Consider the following 18,321-nt stretch of genomic DNA (forward strand, 5'->3'; position numbering starts at 1 on the left):
ATTTACTGGGGGACTGCTACTAAAGGCTATATATTGGAGGGTTGTTTGCCCTGCTACTGTGTAGCTACACATAATTATGGTGTCAGACATGTAGTATAAGTTGTCTAGTCAAAACAGTTATCATTGCAAGGTCTGTACACGGCTATATAGTTTTGTGCCTGCATGCTCATTTTCCCTATCCTGGTTTTGCCCTCAATCGTGTTGAATCAAGCATAACATGTACTCATGTACTCCCCCTTATCTCTCATCACCAGGGTTACCTATTGTTCCTGTACACCTGTGAGAATGTACAGGAGTGCTCGAGCATGCAAGCTTACATCGGAATATTACCAGTAAGTTCAAACTCTTAGCTACTGCTTTTTCTAGACACTTATGTACAGCTGCATGATAATTGTAGTGCTTCAAGGCCAATAATGTTTGCAAACCTACTGCACCTTATCAGGGCAACACCAATTCCCCAAACAGGTGTTTATAAATGGTCTATAAATTGATGCCATACATGTGTGTGTGTCTTTGTGTGTGTAATAATCCACCCCTAAAAAGCATCCAGCTGCTGGATCTAGGATGTGTGCATATGATTACTGTGCATGCATGACCTCATTTCCTTCCATTGATCTCATTATATATTCACTTCCTTTCGTTATTCATTTCCTCCTTCTACAGATTCTGGCGTATGTGTTTCTACGCAATGGTAGCATCCTGCACCACTTCAGTAGTGACTTCCTAGTAGAAGCTGGTTCACATTCACTATGGCTTTTTGTTAGTCATTTCCATATCCTTAACGCTCTCAATGGCAAAGGTCTTCTCGTGTTTTTCCCCGGCTATTATTACTTGAATGCAGTGGGTGTGGTCACAGTCTACTTGTATGTCTTCATGGTGATCCGTCTGAGCGCTCGTACGCTCTCTGATTGGTCGACTGCCAAGGAGATAGCAAAACACAATAGCAAGGACGATGACACTAATGTTTAGTATAATAATAATAGCGACATGTTTTATAGTTCTATTTTTGCCCTTACAAACTTACAATCTTATATCGTTTTGTGCAATCGATCAGCAATGATGAATTACTATAATTATTATTATTATGTTGTTCAATTTTAATGCACAAAAATAACACAGAACAGAATGGATGGATGGGTGGGATTAAAAACAAACAAAATGACACGATGCCATTACACTTAATTATTATGACAGTCATATAGTTATCGCTGTTCTTGTGCTGTGTCGGCATAGCAACCAGCAGGATCGCCTGTAGCAAATAAAGCGGATCATAATCATCATAATGCCTACAATTATAAACATCATAGAAAGAGGCCGGGATATAGTGGCGAGGAAAAGGAGGCGTGTCGATCTCTTTGTAGTAATAGTACAGTCAGATTAAAATAATTATTAGCAATAATTATTATAATTAATAAAAAAACTTGTGTATGTGTATGTATTATTAATTGCAAATGAGGAATTAAGGCAATACAGTCCCCACGTCATATCACATGTACATGTACAGTGACTAGGCCTGTGCCAAATATTCAAATTTTTTCACCTATTATTCATTCGCACTTGATCAGCTTATTATTATTGACACCAATTATTATTTAACATACACATGTACAGCAGCGAAATAAAACACTTATAAATTATATATCACAAAAAATGGGATTAAGTCATTACTTTTAATTTCAGCAGCGAAATAAACTTTAGCACAAAAAAATGTGGTTTCAATATTGATTGAACTAACAACAATCAGATTTACTGCCATGTAAAATGTGGGCGTGTTCCGAGCTACTGCACATGTGCAACTCAATGAATATCATTAAACTATTTTCACAGTGCCTATTGAAAAAGGCTGCCTATTATTCAAAAAATTATTCCGGAATATTTGGCACAGGCCTACCCCACACACTCACCAAGTATCTGCTGGAGTCGTCCAATCAGATTGCTCTCACTTGTTAGTACTACTGGCCAGTACGTTAGCAACTGTCGCACTCTTGCCGGGACCGCCCCCTCACTCGTTGCTATGGGAACTACACATCGGGTGTTGGTGACAGCCAATCGCTTCATCGCTAGCTCCAACTCGAGCTGACAAAACTTACTCTCGGAAAAACAATCAGAAAACACGAACAAAACCTTGCGACTGTTGTTCACAGCATCTGCAATCTGCTCTGTTATGGATAGTCCAGCAACGAAATCTCTGAGATGCCAGCACACCCGATAGTGAGGGGAGGATTGCGTTTCTAGGGGGTGGAGGATGTGGGTCTGAACCAGCTCTCTAGTCTCGTCGTGGGCGCTTATAAATACATCATACTTGAAACCAGTACCTGCATGTGTGTGTGTGTGTGTGTGTGTGTGTGTGTGTGTGTGTGTGTGTGTGTGTGTGTGTGTGTGTGTGTGTGTGTGTGTGTGTGTGTGTGTGTGCAGTGTGGAGGTGTGTGCAGTGTGTGTGTGTAGAGGGTGTGTGCGCTGTAGTGTGATGGTGTGTGCAGTGTGGAGGGTGTGTGCAGTGTGATGGTGTGTGCAGTGTGGAGGTGTGTGCAGTGTGGAGGTGGTGTGCATGCATGCATATTAATTTGTATTTTTAGAGCCTGTAACTTGTCCTAGATATCGTCTATTTTGTAGCTCTATATAATCACTGAGACAGAAGATACAAGAAGCTGAATGATAGCTATTAGTTCACTCACTCTGTGGTTCTGTGGAGTGTGCTGATGATGGTTGACTGACCCTCTGCCCCACCAGTAGTAACACAACACCAATTGCAATCACCAAGGTACCACTGACACTAGTCACTAGTATGGAGACCAGTCTGCCACTGTTAACTGGAGCTGCAGTAGCAAAAGTAACAGTAAAAAATTAATATAGGCATATGCATGATCGACAAGAGTAGGGGACCCATAGAATACGCATATACGTAACATACATATTATAGGTATACGACTAATAAAGATTATCAGTCTATCTAACCAGCTGCAGGTAAATGGAAGTAATATGTAAAACGGCAGTAAAATAATTGTAAAATACTATTACTGCAGAATGAAAATGCTGCAGAAGGGACTCCCCATTCTCCTCACTCTCTCTCTACCTTCTAGCTCCAACTCCACTGACGCCATTTCCTCTCCATATTGACAGACATAGTTTCCCTCCATTGCACTACTACACCTTCTCACAGTTAGTTCATTGGTCCAGCTACAGTCCCTCTCGTTATAGCGTGGGCGTTGTTGTATGTAGGGGAGTAGCTCTCGGCTACCGTTGCTCCTGACGATGAACCAGTATGGCTTCAGACCATACGAGAATGGGGCGTGTACGGTACATGAGAGGGTGTGGTCTTGGCCAATAAGGGGCGTGGCATTCATGGGAGATATGACGATGCTACTATTGCTTGTATGATAGGAACAACCTGTGTGTGTGTGTGGGGGGGGGGTGAAGTGAGGGTGTGTGTATGGTGGGAGTGGGTAAGTGTGTGAAGCATGATTGTAAGTAGCTACAAATTTAGTACGTAGTTGAACATCTTTCTACAGCCATAACTTGAATTTCGTTGATCCAATGTCAAAATTTTAGTGAAAGCTTAGAAGAGACCTTTCAAATGGTACCATCAAAAGTTTATATTTAAATTAATTTGGCCGTACCATGGATTATAGCCCATGATCCAAGGCCGGAAAATGACAAATTAGGGCCCTGACATGGATTTAAACACAAAATCATTGGTCCTCCAAGTCACGTGTGTGTACCTAACCAACAACTACCAACTAAATTCTTACTTGTTGCTTGCAAGAAGAACAGTCCGTCATTACTATAATTCTCATCTCCTATCTGATTGGTCGCATGGCATTCATACACGCCCCCATGTTCTCCCGTGTATCCCTCCACTCTCCACTTCCGTCCATTCTCGGAAAATACGACATCGCTGGCAAAACTTAATTTCTCCCGACGATCTATGTTCCTGTATCGCGTCCAAGTGTAGCTTGGTGGGGGGTCACTCTGCAGGGGACAGGTGAGCTCATACGGGCGTCCAATTACAGGACTCCTGTTCACACCAGCTGGCCACGTCGCCATGGGAACAACACGAGGAGGATCTGCGTGGGCGGGGGCAATGGATTAATGGTAAGAGTCTAGCTAGAGTGAACAATTAATACTAAGTATTTTATAGCAGCTATATAATTATGTGAAAGCTCTGAAATTGTTATAAACTATAATCATGTTCTACAAAAGATAACAAAAGATAACATTATATCATACATGTACCTTGTCAGTTTGTTTGTGTATATGAGTGGTATCAAATATTGGACAGTGTAAACATGAAGTTGAGATAACGAATCTCCAGACCACATAATGTGCTCTGTGGGCTATACTGATAGACTGATAGACTTCCTACAGAAACTAAAACACTTCAGGCTATAATATTATCAGACACTTGAGGCTATCAGCTGCATAGCAACTTACAGAGCACTGTTAGTTGATAGCATGGTATATCCCAATGGTTGATGGTGGGGATATCAGGGACACAGCAAATGCTTGCACCGCTATCATTCCATTGAGGGTACAAGTGAAGATAGCTGGACGAGTTGCTTAGCAACACCTGCACAGAAAAACAGTTTACATAATGAAGATGCAAAGAAAGAACTATCAATTGTTTTTAATCAGATTATATCAACCATTAATTGTTCAATTTTTCAGCACTGTAAACGTTTTTTCGATAGCACGCACGCACACACACACACACACACACACACACACACGCACGCACGCACGCACGCACACACACACACACATACACACACGGAGAGTGGAAAGAGTTAACACCTCTTGAGTGGAATGAAGATAGTAGGTATATGAAAGCCCTTGATGGTCAGAGTGCTTGCCACAGGGTAAAACCAACAGTTGATCTTGCCTGCCCACACAACGATATCTGTTATCAACCTCCCCACACCATGGCAACTGCGAGGCTTCCTCAGAGAGCCCTACACGTAGAGAGAAATGGGAGGTAATCACGGTTAATGGTCCTGAGGCAAGAAATGGCTGCCTATTTTGTTGATGCAGGTTGCAATAGATCGAGTATGCTGCAAATGTAACTTTACGTGCAAATACTTTAACAAACTGACCATTAGTACGCTTGCTATAGCTTGGGTTGTTAGTCATAGTGCATTATACATACGGTAATGCACCGCAAATCATTAGGTGCTGACTTATATATAAAATATAAATGCCTGATTGAATGCATGCAGTTGAATGCAGTGGCATGCTCACAACCTCATAGCTAGCTGCTGCATGCAATACAAACAAGCAATATACTATAGTAAGCTAGCTAGCTAATAGTGTGTCTTATGCATACCTCCCCTTACCTGCAACAGTGGAGGCCCAACAGCAGCAACAGTGCATGAGCAACAGCAACCAGCCAGTAGGGGACATGTTTGTATGTATCGTCTAGACTAGAATTCCGTTTTTGGTAAAGATCATTAATCATTCACTGCAATATTGACATCTGGTTAACATCTCTTTACCTATTTTCATTAAAGATCAAGAGCAGCCTGGAGCTAGCTGGAGCAGGAGCAAGGTACGTATAATATGTATATAGATCTATGTACGTAGCTATGTCCCCTCAGCCCGCCCTCTGCAATCATGGAAACCATGGAAACCACTGGTGCTGACGTGTCCCAACTCCGTACTGCCTACAATGTTGACACGTTCACCGAGGATCAGCTCACCTCACACACAGACCCATTCCAACAGTTCCATTCCTGGTTCCAAGAAGCACTGGAATCCATACCCGAACCGCAAGCAATGTGTATCTCCACGGCAACCAGGGATGGACGTCCGTCAAGTCGTATGGTCCTCATGAAAAAATACGACCAAGATGGATTCCGTTTCTATACCAATTATCTGAGCAGAAAAGGATGTGAACTAACGGACAATCCTAATGCTTGCATTCTGTTCTACTGGGAAAAGCTCCATCGACAAGTTCGAATTGAAGGCAAAGTGCAGCGTCTTTCAGAAGAAGAGTCTATCAGTTATTTCTCCACTAGACCAAGACCCAGTCAAGCCAGCGCATGTGCTAGTATGCAGAGCACCACTGTGACAAGTCGGAGAGAACTGGAGGAGAAGATGCAATCTATTCTAGAATTGTATCCCAAGGGAACTCCCATTCCAAAACCAGATTATTGGGGCGGCTACGTCCTGGTTCCAGACATGTTTGAGTTTTGGCACGGACAATCATCACGGTTACACGATCGTATTGTATTCACCAAGGACGAGCAAACTGGAATATGGGAACGAAAAAGACTATCTCCTTAACAACTACACATAATTATTACTGCTCACCCATGCAGTGCGTGGATTGTATATCCGCTACCTGATAAGACTAATGTCTTATGTGTGTGTGTGTGTGTGTGTGCTATTATTATTAATCATGTTTTAGGTGACTGACGATCCATCCCCTACTGTCAATAGCAGTTAGTTTTAAAGATGATCTTTCCCTCAAAAATACTGTCATTAATTTATCTCGATTGCAAGCCCTGTTTCATTCGAGGTATTGTCGAGTAGCCAAGAAGACACAAGAAACAGCTACAAGCCATGAGAAGAGCAGGTTCTAGTAGAAGTATCCAAGCTGAGGAATACGAGCTAGGTAAGCAGAGCGTGTGGGGCAGTGTGCAAGCTCCAGTAGAGCTCTAGCTTGTTGTTTTTGACATGTTTTGCAAAATGTGGGAGGGGCTGCTCTGGCAGCCAGGTCTGAAACCATGGTAGCTTTCTGTACCAAGTTGTGTAGCTAACTATTTCAATGCCCCCCCCCCCACTACTACCCCCTGCAGAGCTGGGAGGCCATCTTGTGTATCCGGGTGGCAAGGTCAATGTGCGCTGGAAAGGAACCTGGTACAATGGCATTGTCAGCAAAATTGGACCACAACAGCCAATGTGCAGGGTATGAAAAAATTGGCTCTTTATATATAAAACTACTCCACACACTCCACACACACACACACACACACACACACACACACACACACACACACTCCACACTCCACACTCCACACACACACACACACACACACACACACACACACAGGTGCGGGAAATGTCGACCAATCAGACTCTGCTGCTAGACCATGATGAGCTGAAGCTGATGGAATCGTTTGTCCTACAGAAGCAGTACAACCCCGGGACTAGGGTAGCCTATAACAATGGTGAAAGCTGGATAGAGGGCGTGGTGGAGGATGGCAGCTGTGTAGGCGCGGCTCTAGTCAGGTACGCATGTAGTGGGTGTGGTTAGTAGTAGTGGGTGTGGTTAGTGGCAGCTATGGAACTAGGACAATCGTACGCCAGTTGTGATCTATAAATTTGTAGGTAATTACTTAGCTAAAATTAATGTATAGCTGGTGTTTGTTGAATTCTGCACATTTTCAGAACAACACACACACACACACACACACACACACACACACACACAGGTGGAGAGCTTCCGTACACAGTATGGAGAACGAGACATGGTTTGAAATGGCTGATCTTGCTCCAGTGATACAGAACGAAGCCTACCTTGCTGAAAACGACGACTTATTAGTAGCAGGGAAAAGTGGCTTGTTACAGAACGACACGATTGAACCACGACCACGAAAAATTGACAATGTTCTATACGAAAGTGACGATTCAGAGCCAGACTTCTTCCCAAGTCCAGGTTCCGTACGGAATGGAGACAATGAACCTTTCTATCACGTTCTGGATCAGAATCAGCCACCCCAGCATCGCATTCCACTCACGTCCAACTCTGTTGCCTGCGAGACCATCCCAGAGAATCGTGCCTTCGGTAAGTGCACGCTACTGCAGTATAGCGGGTATATTTAAAGGGTATAAATGTTTGCAGTTTCGCTGATTAAGCATATACTGTGAACATATTTAATATCGCATGAATGCAACTCAGTGAACCACGAAAACAGTATACGGTTCTGAATTGTCTATAATGTCAAAGAAACCATTACATTGTTTTGCAGGCAAGAAGAGACATCGCTCTACCAAGAGCCCACGATCTTCTAAAACGCAAACACTGGAAAAGAAGCATTCACGACGATCACAGCCATCTCCTCCACACATCTACGATTACGCCCACCACACTCTCCCTCACGCCCACACCCTACCACACGCCCACTCGTATTTTCCCCCTCCATTTGTTGCTGGCCCTTGGGGCATGTACGAGACGCTCCCCCACAGTCCCTACATGTACCCCCCACAGCAGCGACCCCCCTACGCGTACCCCCCAGCGAGACCAGTATCCCCCGTCAAGCTACCCCCCAACAGAACCCTGGAGCACACCTCGCTACCTGTAGCCTGGTCATACATGACAAACTACCACAACGGTATCCCGCCACATGCAACCTCAAGCTTCTTCTCACAAATGTGGGGAAAATTTTCAGCTCCGATACGAAATCGAAGCAAAGTTATGCCAAGGAAAATGTCGAACCCTGGTGGTAAAAATATTAGCATTTTGAAAAAATCTCCCAGTAATATATCGAAGGCTGCCTCTGAGCCAGTTTACAGTGGAGGGCTGCCAGCACACCTTTCAACTGTCGAGACACTTCAGAGAAAAGACGTGTCCGATAAATCGCTGCTATCGCGGAAAAGAAAGAAGGATACAAGTCCAAAGAAGAGTAAGGAGGTTCTAGCTTCACTAGAAGAGCAAACTTTGGAAGAGAAAGAGCCAGAACCATACGAAGTTCCACTGAACATTTACCAGGAGATAGACAAGGTTGAGGTATCTGTGGAGACAGGGAAAACTGGAGGCAAGAAAGAAAAGAAAAAGAAAGAGAAATCGCCGCCCAAAAGCAAGTCTACTAAAGGGAAGTCAGTAGACAAAGATAGTGGTAAGTTATAATTATTTTTTAGTGCAGTTATGACTTCTCGAAAGTAGCCTAGTTCTTTTAGAGCTCTAGAATGCATCTCTTAATTTTGAGAATGATTGGTTTTTGGTCCTCCCAAGTTACTGCCCCCCTCCACACATGCACACACGCCCACACAGCAAGAGCTCTGACAATAGCCTCGTCCAGTCCGCCTGAAGTGAGTGTAACAAGTGGAGGCTCCACTCTCTTTACATGTCTAGCCAGCGCTGGGAACAAGGTCACCTACCAGTGGAGCAAAGATGGAGACACTCTACCCAGTAAAGGTAAGTCTTCCATTATCCACTTTCTTTCGATCTAATATCCCCATAATTATTTTCCAAGTGATGGCTATTTTCGATCCTCGATCTCATAGCCTATAATGCCTAAACTAATAGTTACTGCAATGCATCAACAAGCTATGAGATAGAGGATTGATAATAGCCACACCATTTGGGCCTAAGAGGTGGTTATTGTTGTCTAGAGATGGTCAGTACCGACCACCACCACCGACCAGTGTGGACATGTACATGCATCCCTGGCTACTATATAATAATAATGGTAGAATATGACCTCAATGAATGCAGCTGCTGGTAGGCTACAGAGCTTGTGTGTGGGAGGGAGGGAAATGGGACATTAAGATAGCACATTCATAGCCTTGAATAATGTTAAACTGTTATCTACTTACAACTTTTGAGCAAAATCATAGCCAGGTTAGGATGAGCTTAATTTTCCATTATTGCCTACAATGTAAGCTATACTGGTACAGTCTACATGTATGTAGCGATGTCAGTACATCCTCCTTATAAATAATAAATTATATTATAATTAGTTGCAGATAAACAACTATTACATATGTAGTTACCAACTTCATATACACACACACATACACCCACACACACCCACACATGCACCAGCCCATAGCAACAGCGTAGTCACGGCTCCGGGTATACTGGAGGTACGGAAGTGCACAGCCGAGGACGAGGGTCTCTACACTTGCACTGCCAGCAATAAATGGGGCACAAGCTCACGGACATTCAGCCTCACCATAGCATTCGGTACATTAGAGTTATTCAAGTTATACAGAATTGTCATAACATACTTAGTTTTCATGACTTAATTTCAACGATTTTGTCAATTCGTACATGTATTGCAAGCTTGCTTCCCCCCTTCACACACACGCCCACACCACACACACAGGTGTCCCACGGTCCCCCTCTAAACTCGGCGGGCTACCTAGTTCCCCTCACATAGCATTGCCAGCTGGAGTGGAGGGACGACTAGGGTCCTCCTTCAATAACAAAGTCACTTACGCGTGAGTGTTACTATACTCTCATACAATTGTCTATAAATTATATCGAGTTTCAAATGCGACGTTCTTTTGATTGTGAATTGTGCATAAACCGCAATCAAAAGATACGCAAGAGTGAGCATGCAATTTGCAATAGTTATATAGAAACGCTATGAGGCTTGTACAGTGTCATTCGCAATCCCTTACTCTTGCCCCCTCCACAGAGAGCTGAACATGCCCCCCCTGGAAGTAACCCCTACCCCCCTCAAAGAGCTAAAAACGACCCCCCAGGGAGCAACCCCTGCTCCCCACAAAGAGCTGAATATGATTCCCCAGGGAGCAGACGGGAATTATGAGCCGGAGACTGTCCAAGCATTCCTCGATAACTTGCTGGAAGAGATGCATATTTCAGATGATGAATTTGGTACTGAGAAAAATCAGGTGTGTAAAAAAGTTAGCGTGTGCTCTATTTATCAGTGGCTATAGCAACTACAATGCTATGTGTACATGTATGTACTGCATGGTACGTAGGTTTTGAAAGTACTAGAGCTATATGTAATTAGAGTTCTGGTGGTTTAAATTCAACGATAATCAAATCTCAGATCAATTTTCGTGATATTTTGTCAAAAATGGCCCAAAATAGACTTTTGATTTTAACCATCATCTGAAAGGCTTTTCTCTAAGCTTTCAGAAAATTATAAAATTAATGTGATTGGACCAACGTTTTCAAAGATGCTTATTTAACGCTACGTAGTTGAAGTACACTATCCCCACTCCACACACACTCACATTTATCATCCGCCCCTCCCCACACACACGCCCACACACACAGTTATCGGAGAGACCTCTGGGAGACGGTAAAGAAAGCTCCACCCACTTGCCCCTCGGAGAAGAAACAGACGTTGTCCCTCCGCTGCCAACCATACTAGTAACCGAGAGCAAAAGTATGCGAATAAAACACAAACGAATGAGCAGTCCCATAAAAAACGATAACCAAGATTATTTGGAGGGCTACGGGGCCGACTATGGCGCCATTTCCTCGACAACCGATTTGGAGAAAGAACGACTGCCAAAATACGCAGAAAAAGACATTGCCAAGAAACTCAAGCAAAAGGACAAGAAGAGAAAATTAAGTGAAGAAAGTACTGAAAAATCGCCGAAAAAAGAAAAGAAAAAATTTGGTCTATTTTCACGCTCTAAAAAGATAGTTGAAGATAAGCCGCCGCAGGGGGAAGGGATATTGGACTACAAGGATATGCCGTCACCCTCTAAGTCCATCGTTAGATTTGCGGAAGTTCTTGAAGAGGAGTTGACTAAACGGGACAGTGGTTTAACAGATACTAGCCTGGGGGTGAATACATCACTGGGGAGTGAACATTCAGATAGCTCGTACGCTGAAAGGGGGGGTGATCAAAATGGGTGTGGTTTAGAGCTGCCCACAGAAGAGGAGTCCATTTCAGAGCAAGTTCGGAGATTACAAGCGTCCGTGGAGGAGTACAATCACGAGGAAATGGAGGACAGAAAGGTGAGGGGGCGGTGTGTGAGGAGTGGAGGGGGTGGGTGTGTGGGTGTGGTCAGTAAACGATTGTCCTGTTTATTAGTAGCTCTCCTTTTTAAATTAGTATAGAGTTCCAAAAAATGAACTGATTTGTACAACTTTGGGTGTTGGTTTAATATTGTGTAATGCTACACGCCCACACACCCCACAACACACACACTCACACACTCTTAGGTTCTATATGTGTAGGCTATAGCTAGCATCAATTGTGATCTCCAAAGTGTATACTTTCGTATCATGCATTCATTTGCTCATGTTGGCAGGTGAAGAAGAGCAGCAGATTTAAAAAGCTTGCCAAGAGAACTAAGTCCTAGCTGCTAGTGTTTGTGTGACAATGTGTATTAGTCGTGTGTGTGTGTGTGTTCAAATCACTGTTTCCTGTTGCCAATAGTTACGTAGATTATCTGTCTTCATGCATGATAGTGCTTATTATCCAAATTAAAATATTATTGTAACATTCATTCATGGACTCAGTCCTGTTGTAATAATTATGTTAGCTCTCACATATCAGATAATGCTTGACTTATTATGCCTCGAGGCATAGCCGCACGAGGGATATGGTAAAGCCATATGTGTGTGTGTGTGTGTGTGTGTGTGTGTGTGTGTGTGTGTGTGTGTGTGTGTGTGTGTGTGTGTGTGTGTGTGTGTGTGTGTGTGTGTGTGTGTGTGTGTGTGTGTGTGTGTGTGTGTGTGTGTGTGTGTGTGTGTGTGTGTGTGTGTGTGTGTGTGTGTGTGTGTGTGTGTGTGTGTGTGTGTGTGTGTGTGTGTGTGTGTGTGTGTGTGTGTGTGTGTGTGTGTGTGTGTGTGTGTGTGTGTGTGTGTGTGTGTGTGTGTGTGTGTGTGTGTGTGTGTGTGTGTGTGTGTGTGTGTGTGTGTGTGTGTGTGTGTGTGTGTGTGTGTGTGTGTGTGTGTGTGTTGGAGGGGTTGAAACGAAAAAATAAATTGCGAGGAACTGCCTTATCTGACCGTAGAATTGGGTAACCACCTCTCCTATTTCCTTATAATGCATTTACAAATTAAACTTATGAGACATGAATGGTTGCAGGAATAACTAATTTCAAGCTGGTAAGCTAGCTAGCTATTATTTATATTCATGCTTCTAACTATTATTATACTAATATGTAGTTTTATTTATTTGTACTTTATTACCTTCAACTCTTGTGATCTAGTCTTTACTTGCATGAATTGTGTTTTTTGGGTCTAATCTGCTGGTTTTAACTACTCTCAAGGGAGGCCAGGGGGGGGGGGTTTGGGTAATTATATGTACATGTAGATGTAGTAATTGATAGAATTAATTTGACCTGTTACATGTATGTGTCTTTCTGTGCTTTTTTAAGAAAAATGCTGTCAGCGCTGTGCCTTTTCTTTATCCTTAGTATTACTTTACATTATTACACATTCTACTATATTTATAGATTACAGTACTGTACTCATAATTAGTTATCTATGTACACATGTATGTTACTGGGGGGTGGTCATGCTGATCTGATTTCTTTAATTGACTAAAGGTACACACAACACAGAAACAGACAGAAACAGAAAAGCACACAGATGCTCGGCCTGGAGAGCCGAGAATGATGGGTTAAAGAGTCTTTAATGGTGCACCAACTCTCCCCATTCATCTGTTGCATTCAGTCACATACACATGCAACTACAGTGCTATATAACACCCAATAGTTATTGTACATCTATTCACATTGGGGCCATGCTGAATAATTATTGTAAAGCTGTAAAATGTTGAGGTCAAGCTGACATAAATTATAAGACTTATCTTCTAACTTGGACTTGATATTGGTTGCTGTGATACTTCAAGTTGGCTTTTAAAAGAAAACTTCTGAGGGGGGCTTAGGTATAAAGTACAACCCTGTATTGTCTGGGTCAGGTTTTGTGGTACATGTAGTTGATAGTGGGATTGGGGAATGTGGGTTCTTCTATGTGGTTAAACTGAAGCAAGCATACAACAAACATTAACCTCAAATTTTGGTTCTTAGAATTAGCAACAGGCATCAAATAGATAGTAGTGTGTGTGTGTGTGTGTGTGTGTGTGTGTGTGTGTGTGTGTGTGTGTGTGTGTGTGTGTGTGTGTGTGTGTGTGACTTTACCCACAAGGGTGGGGGATTGGGACCCCACCCTTGTGGGTAAAGGTCCCAATCCCCTACATGGGGAACGGTACGTGCATGCGCAATCTCAGTATCTGTTTTAGATTTTGCACAGCTATCTTTTTAAATGGATCGAGGTGTATTTACTGCAAGTCATGTGACTTAATTAAAAACACGTGGATACATTATGATAATACATTTAGTCCATGTGGAATAATTGTTCTAAGTGTAGCTATCCAGTAGTGTTCTAAAGCTTGGAGTTCTGTGAAGGACGTTGTTGCGTCAATACACTGTACTTTCAGGTTTCTGACAGAGTGATCGGTAAAGTTGAAGTGGTTGCTTATATACGTTCTTACTTTGTTGAAAATATTGCTACGATGATGATTGATTCTAGTTCGAAGCGTTTGAGTGGTGTAACCCACATACTGTTTCTTGCAATGTGAGCATGTAATTAGATATATGAGATATCTTGAATTGCAGGAAAATTGGTGTCTGATTGGATACGTTTTTTCTGATTTCGATGATCTGAAAAATCTATTACATACTAGGTGTTGACATGTTGCACAGCTCGGTTTCATACACTTACTTATTCGAGTGTGTTGTGTGAGAGTGGGAACGCTTCTTGTAATTGTGTGTTGGTGGACTTGATCAAAGGTTATTTCAGTTCTGAGCGTTTGTTCTTCGTTTAAACTGATTTTGGCCCTAACGAGTTCTTTACCGAGATTTTGGTGTTTCAGATTGATTATTCTGGGACTGGGTAATAGTAAGCCTTTGTAGTGCTGTAGTGTGACACTTTTTAGTAATTGGAAATTTGGAGGCGAGAGGCACTTGAAAATGGGTGGTCTTACTCTGGCAGGAGGTTTTTTCATTTTCCGAAGTAACTGAGGTCTTCTCTCATATGACACGGAATTGATGGTTTTGTCAATGAGGGTTTGGGGATAGTCTCGTTTTTTAAGGCGTATGCTAAGGAGCTGAGTCATGGTTTGAAACTCCTGGATGGTGGTGTTTGTGCGCACAAGTCTGGTACATTCTCCGGTAATGATGGATTTGAAGATGTGTTTCGGATGGTTTGATGTATAATGTAGGTACTGGTAGAGATTTTGTTGTTTTTGGAAGGTTTTTGTGTCTAGTTTTCGAGATTTGTGGAAGTGGGGACCTTTGTAAATTGTCATATCTAGAAACGAGACTTGTTGAGATGAGTAGGAGTATTTGTAACTTAATTTTTGGTGGGATATATTGAGTTCGGATAGGAAGCTGATTAGCGAGTTTTCATCATGCTGCCACACTATAAAAATGTCATCTATGTATCTTTTAATCAGGAGAGGTTTAGCTGGTTGTTTTTCTAAAAATCTTCTGATGATTACCGACATGAATATGTTAGCGATGGTGGGTGAGAACGGGGCTCCCATTGCTGTACCTTGTATTTGTTGGAATGTAACTGGTCCAAACTCGAAATAATTGTGATTAACGCATATTTGTAGAAGTTGGATGATTAGATTTGGGTCTAGCAGCAACGTGTACCTATGACTTAACATTTCGGTGTATATTATCTGCAGACATTCCTCTTGAGGAATGGAGGGATACAATGAGTCGACGTCAATTGCTACTAATAGCGCATTGTCGGGAATTTGTAAGTCTTCTAGAATTAGTGACAAACAAGCGGAATTTTGTAGGTAATCTTCGTACGTTTAAGCTAGGGGTTGAAGCACATGATCTAAGAGCTTACTAGCTGGCGTTAGTGGAGAATTACAGTTTGCAACTATGGGTCTGACTGGTGGCAGTTTTTTGAATTGTTTATGAATTTTCGGAATGCCGTAAAATTGTGGAATTTGGAAAATGTCTTTATTGGGGAGAACGAATCGTTTTAGCCGCTTATCGGTACTAGTGAGTGTGGTATGGTATTTTGACAGAACTTCTTGGAGTTGGTTGGTGATTTTGGTGGTGGGATACTCGGCGGTTCTTTTATATACCTTATCGTCTAGTAAGATTAGGAGGCATTGTTGGACGTAGTCTGTGGTGTCCATTATAACTACGCCTAAGTTCTTATCTGCTGGCTTAATGGTGACTCGATTTTTTTGTTTTTTGAATTTTTGTAGTGCTAAAGATTCTGCGAGTGTGACATTTGTTTTGGGCTTGAAGATTTCGTGTAACTGGTCATTGATATTATCTTTTGTGACGGAAATGTATTGTTCGACATTTCTGTATCCACTATTGTATGTATCATTAAAAGAAGAGTATGTGGTTGTTGGTAGGAATCGCATTGGTCTATGTACTTTTTCTGTCGTTGTGGGTATACCACTTTTTACTGGTTTCGGCGTGCGATAATATATAGAGTTAGTGTATATTCTTCTAAGTGACTTTGAGTATTCGTTAAACTCTCGTAACAGTTGTAATTTGGATTCCGTACTACATAAGTTTTTGGTGAGTGCGAAGCTTAGGCCTTTATTTAGTAATTGTGATTCGGCAGTGGTGAGGGTGAGTGAGCTCAGATTGTGGACGCACCTGGTGGGTTGTGTTTCGGTTGGGGGCCTTCCCATAAAAAAGGAGTTTGTGATGTTTTGGGAATTTTTTGGGCTATTGGGTGTTGAGACATTTCTCTACACCGTTTTCTGCGAGTATTGCGTTTCGCACCGAGAGAAAGCCTTGGCGGCCGATGTTTTTTATTTAGTCTGATTTGCAACTCAGGTGTGGGGACGTGTCCGTGGATCTTGTTTTCTTTTAGGAATTTTCTGTATTGTATTTGGATATCTGTGTCACGTATTTCAAATTTAAGTAAATCTCGTTCTGTGTCATTCACAAGAGATTCTAGTGCCGTCTTTGTTTGGGCCAAACTCTGGTTGTTGCTGGTTATTACTGCTTCTAGATATTTTGTGAAGATGTGGGAGTATTCTGATAGAAATTGTTGATGGAAAGTGTCGTTTTCGCAGGTTAAGTTAGGTTTCGGTATGAATTCTTCCGGGATCGCTCCTAATTTCAGTTGGTTTTGCCTTTGAATGTTTTCCTCTAGGATAGAGACAGCTGAGCGAAGTTTCTGATACTGAGCCGATTTGGCTTTTAGGAATTCTTTAGCTTGTTTATTCATGGCTGTGAAAACATTTAAGTGTTGAAATTCAGTATGTATATAGCCGATATTCAAGTAGCCATTCAGTCTCTTCAAATTAATTGGTTTTCAGTTAAATAAATTTCAGTTAAATAACCTAGGGTTGTGAGAAGTGGACCACATAAACTAAGGGCAGTGACTTCATATCGAAACCAGATTCCTCGACTGAGCCCGAAACGAGAGGCCCAGCCACATAAGGCGCAATGCCAGAGGGCATAGACCCAACGCCACAGACTCAGCCCCGTACTCGAGGAGCACGTGTGTGTTGGAGGGGTTGAAACGAAAAAATAAATTGCGAGGAACTGCCTTATCTGACCGTAGAATTGGGTAACCACCTCTCCTATTTCCTTATAATGCATTTACAAATTAAACTTATGAGACATGAATGGTTGCAGGAATAACTAATTTCAAGCTGGTAAGCTAGCTAGCTATTATTTATATTCATGCTTCTAACTATTATTATACTAATATGTAGTTTTATTTATTTGTACTTTATTACCTTCAACTCTTGTGATCTAGTCTTTACTTGCATGAATTGTGTTTTTTGGGTCTAATCTGCTGGTTTTAACTACTCTCAAGGGAGGCCAGGGGGGGGGGGGTTTGGGTAATTATATGTACATGTAGATGTAGTAATTGATAGAATTAATTTGACCTGTTACATGTATGTGTCTTTCTGTGCTTTTTTAAGAAAAATGCTGTCAGCGCTGTGCCTTTTCTTTATCCTTAGTATTACTTTACATTATTACACATTCTACTATATTTATAGATTACAGTACTGTACTCATAATTAGTTATCTATGTACACATGTATGTTACTGGGGGGTGGTCATGCTGATCTGATTTCTTTAATTGACTAAAGGTACACACAACACAGAAACAGACAGAAACAGAAAAGCACACAGATGCTCGGCCTGGAGAGCCGAGAATGATGGGTTAAAGAGTCTTTAATGGTGCACCAACTCTCCCCATTCATCTGTTGCATTCAGTCACATACACATGCAACTACAGTGCTATATAACACCCAATAGTTATTGTACATCTATTCACATTGGGGCCATGCTGAATAATTATTGTAAAGCTGTAAAATGTTGAGGTCAAGCTGACATAAATTATAAGACTTATCTTCTAACTTGGACTTGATATTGGTTGCTGTGATACTTCAAGTTGGCTTTTAAAAGAAAACTTCTGAGGGGGGCTTAGGTATAAAGTACAACCCTGTATTGTCTGGGTCAGGTTTTGTGGTACATGTAGTTGATAGTGGGATTGGGGAATGTGGGTTCTTCTATGTGGTTAAACTGAAGCAAGCATACAACAAACATTAACCTCAAATTTTGGTTCTTAGAATTAGCAACAGGCATCAAATAGATAGTAGTGTGTGTGTGTGTGTGTGTGTGTGTGTGTGTGTGTGTGTGTGTGTGTGTGTGTGT

General features: G+C 42.0%; 4 protein-coding genes across 4 annotated transcripts in view; 3 read left to right on the top strand and 1 right to left on the bottom strand.

Moving 5' to 3' along the window:
* Window positions 1-1,095, top strand: part of LOC135337353 (N-acetylneuraminate 9-O-acetyltransferase-like) — a 36,742-nt gene extending 35,647 nt beyond the window's left edge. The window contains exons 17-18 of the mRNA XM_064533283.1: window positions 255-332; window positions 664-1,095. Coding sequence (XP_064389353.1) covers window positions 255-332; window positions 664-969 — 384 coding nt within the window. The 3' untranslated portion in view covers window positions 970-1,095. The remainder of the gene's footprint in view (window positions 1-254; window positions 333-663) is intronic.
* On the bottom strand, window positions 1,061-5,596 carry LOC135337361 (uncharacterized). Its single transcript, XM_064533293.1, has 8 exons — window positions 5,331-5,596; window positions 4,792-4,949; window positions 4,432-4,567; window positions 3,750-4,064; window positions 3,074-3,388; window positions 2,676-2,816; window positions 1,905-2,315; window positions 1,061-1,249 (listed from the first exon to the last, which is right to left on the bottom strand). The coding sequence occupies exons 1-8, from the start codon at window positions 5,395-5,397 to the stop codon at window positions 1,203-1,205; spliced, it is 1,590 nt and encodes a 529-aa protein (XP_064389363.1). The 5' UTR covers window positions 5,398-5,596; the 3' UTR covers window positions 1,061-1,202.
* Window positions 5,597-5,607: 11 nt separating this feature from the next.
* Window positions 5,608-6,412, top strand: LOC135337381 (pyridoxine/pyridoxamine 5'-phosphate oxidase-like). Its single transcript, XM_064533315.1, has one exon. The coding sequence runs from the start codon at window positions 5,608-5,610 to the stop codon at window positions 6,277-6,279; it is 672 nt and encodes a 223-aa protein (XP_064389385.1). The 3' UTR covers window positions 6,280-6,412.
* A 56-nt stretch (window positions 6,413-6,468) lies between these two features.
* Window positions 6,469-12,200, top strand: LOC135337346 (uncharacterized). Its single transcript, XM_064533274.1, has 11 exons — window positions 6,469-6,610; window positions 6,795-6,904; window positions 7,049-7,227; window positions 7,431-7,783; window positions 7,968-8,834; window positions 8,990-9,133; window positions 9,764-9,904; window positions 10,047-10,161; window positions 10,362-10,578; window positions 10,970-11,662; window positions 11,959-12,200. The coding sequence occupies exons 1-11, from the start codon at window positions 6,559-6,561 to the stop codon at window positions 12,007-12,009; spliced, it is 2,922 nt and encodes a 973-aa protein (XP_064389344.1). The 5' UTR covers window positions 6,469-6,558; the 3' UTR covers window positions 12,010-12,200.
* Window positions 12,201-18,321: the final 6,121 nt, after the last annotated feature.

The sequence above is a fragment of the Halichondria panicea genome, chromosome 6, assembly GCF_963675165.1.
Source record: "Halichondria panicea chromosome 6, odHalPani1.1, whole genome shotgun sequence".
NCBI lineage: Eukaryota > Metazoa > Porifera > Demospongiae > Suberitida > Halichondriidae > Halichondria > Halichondria panicea.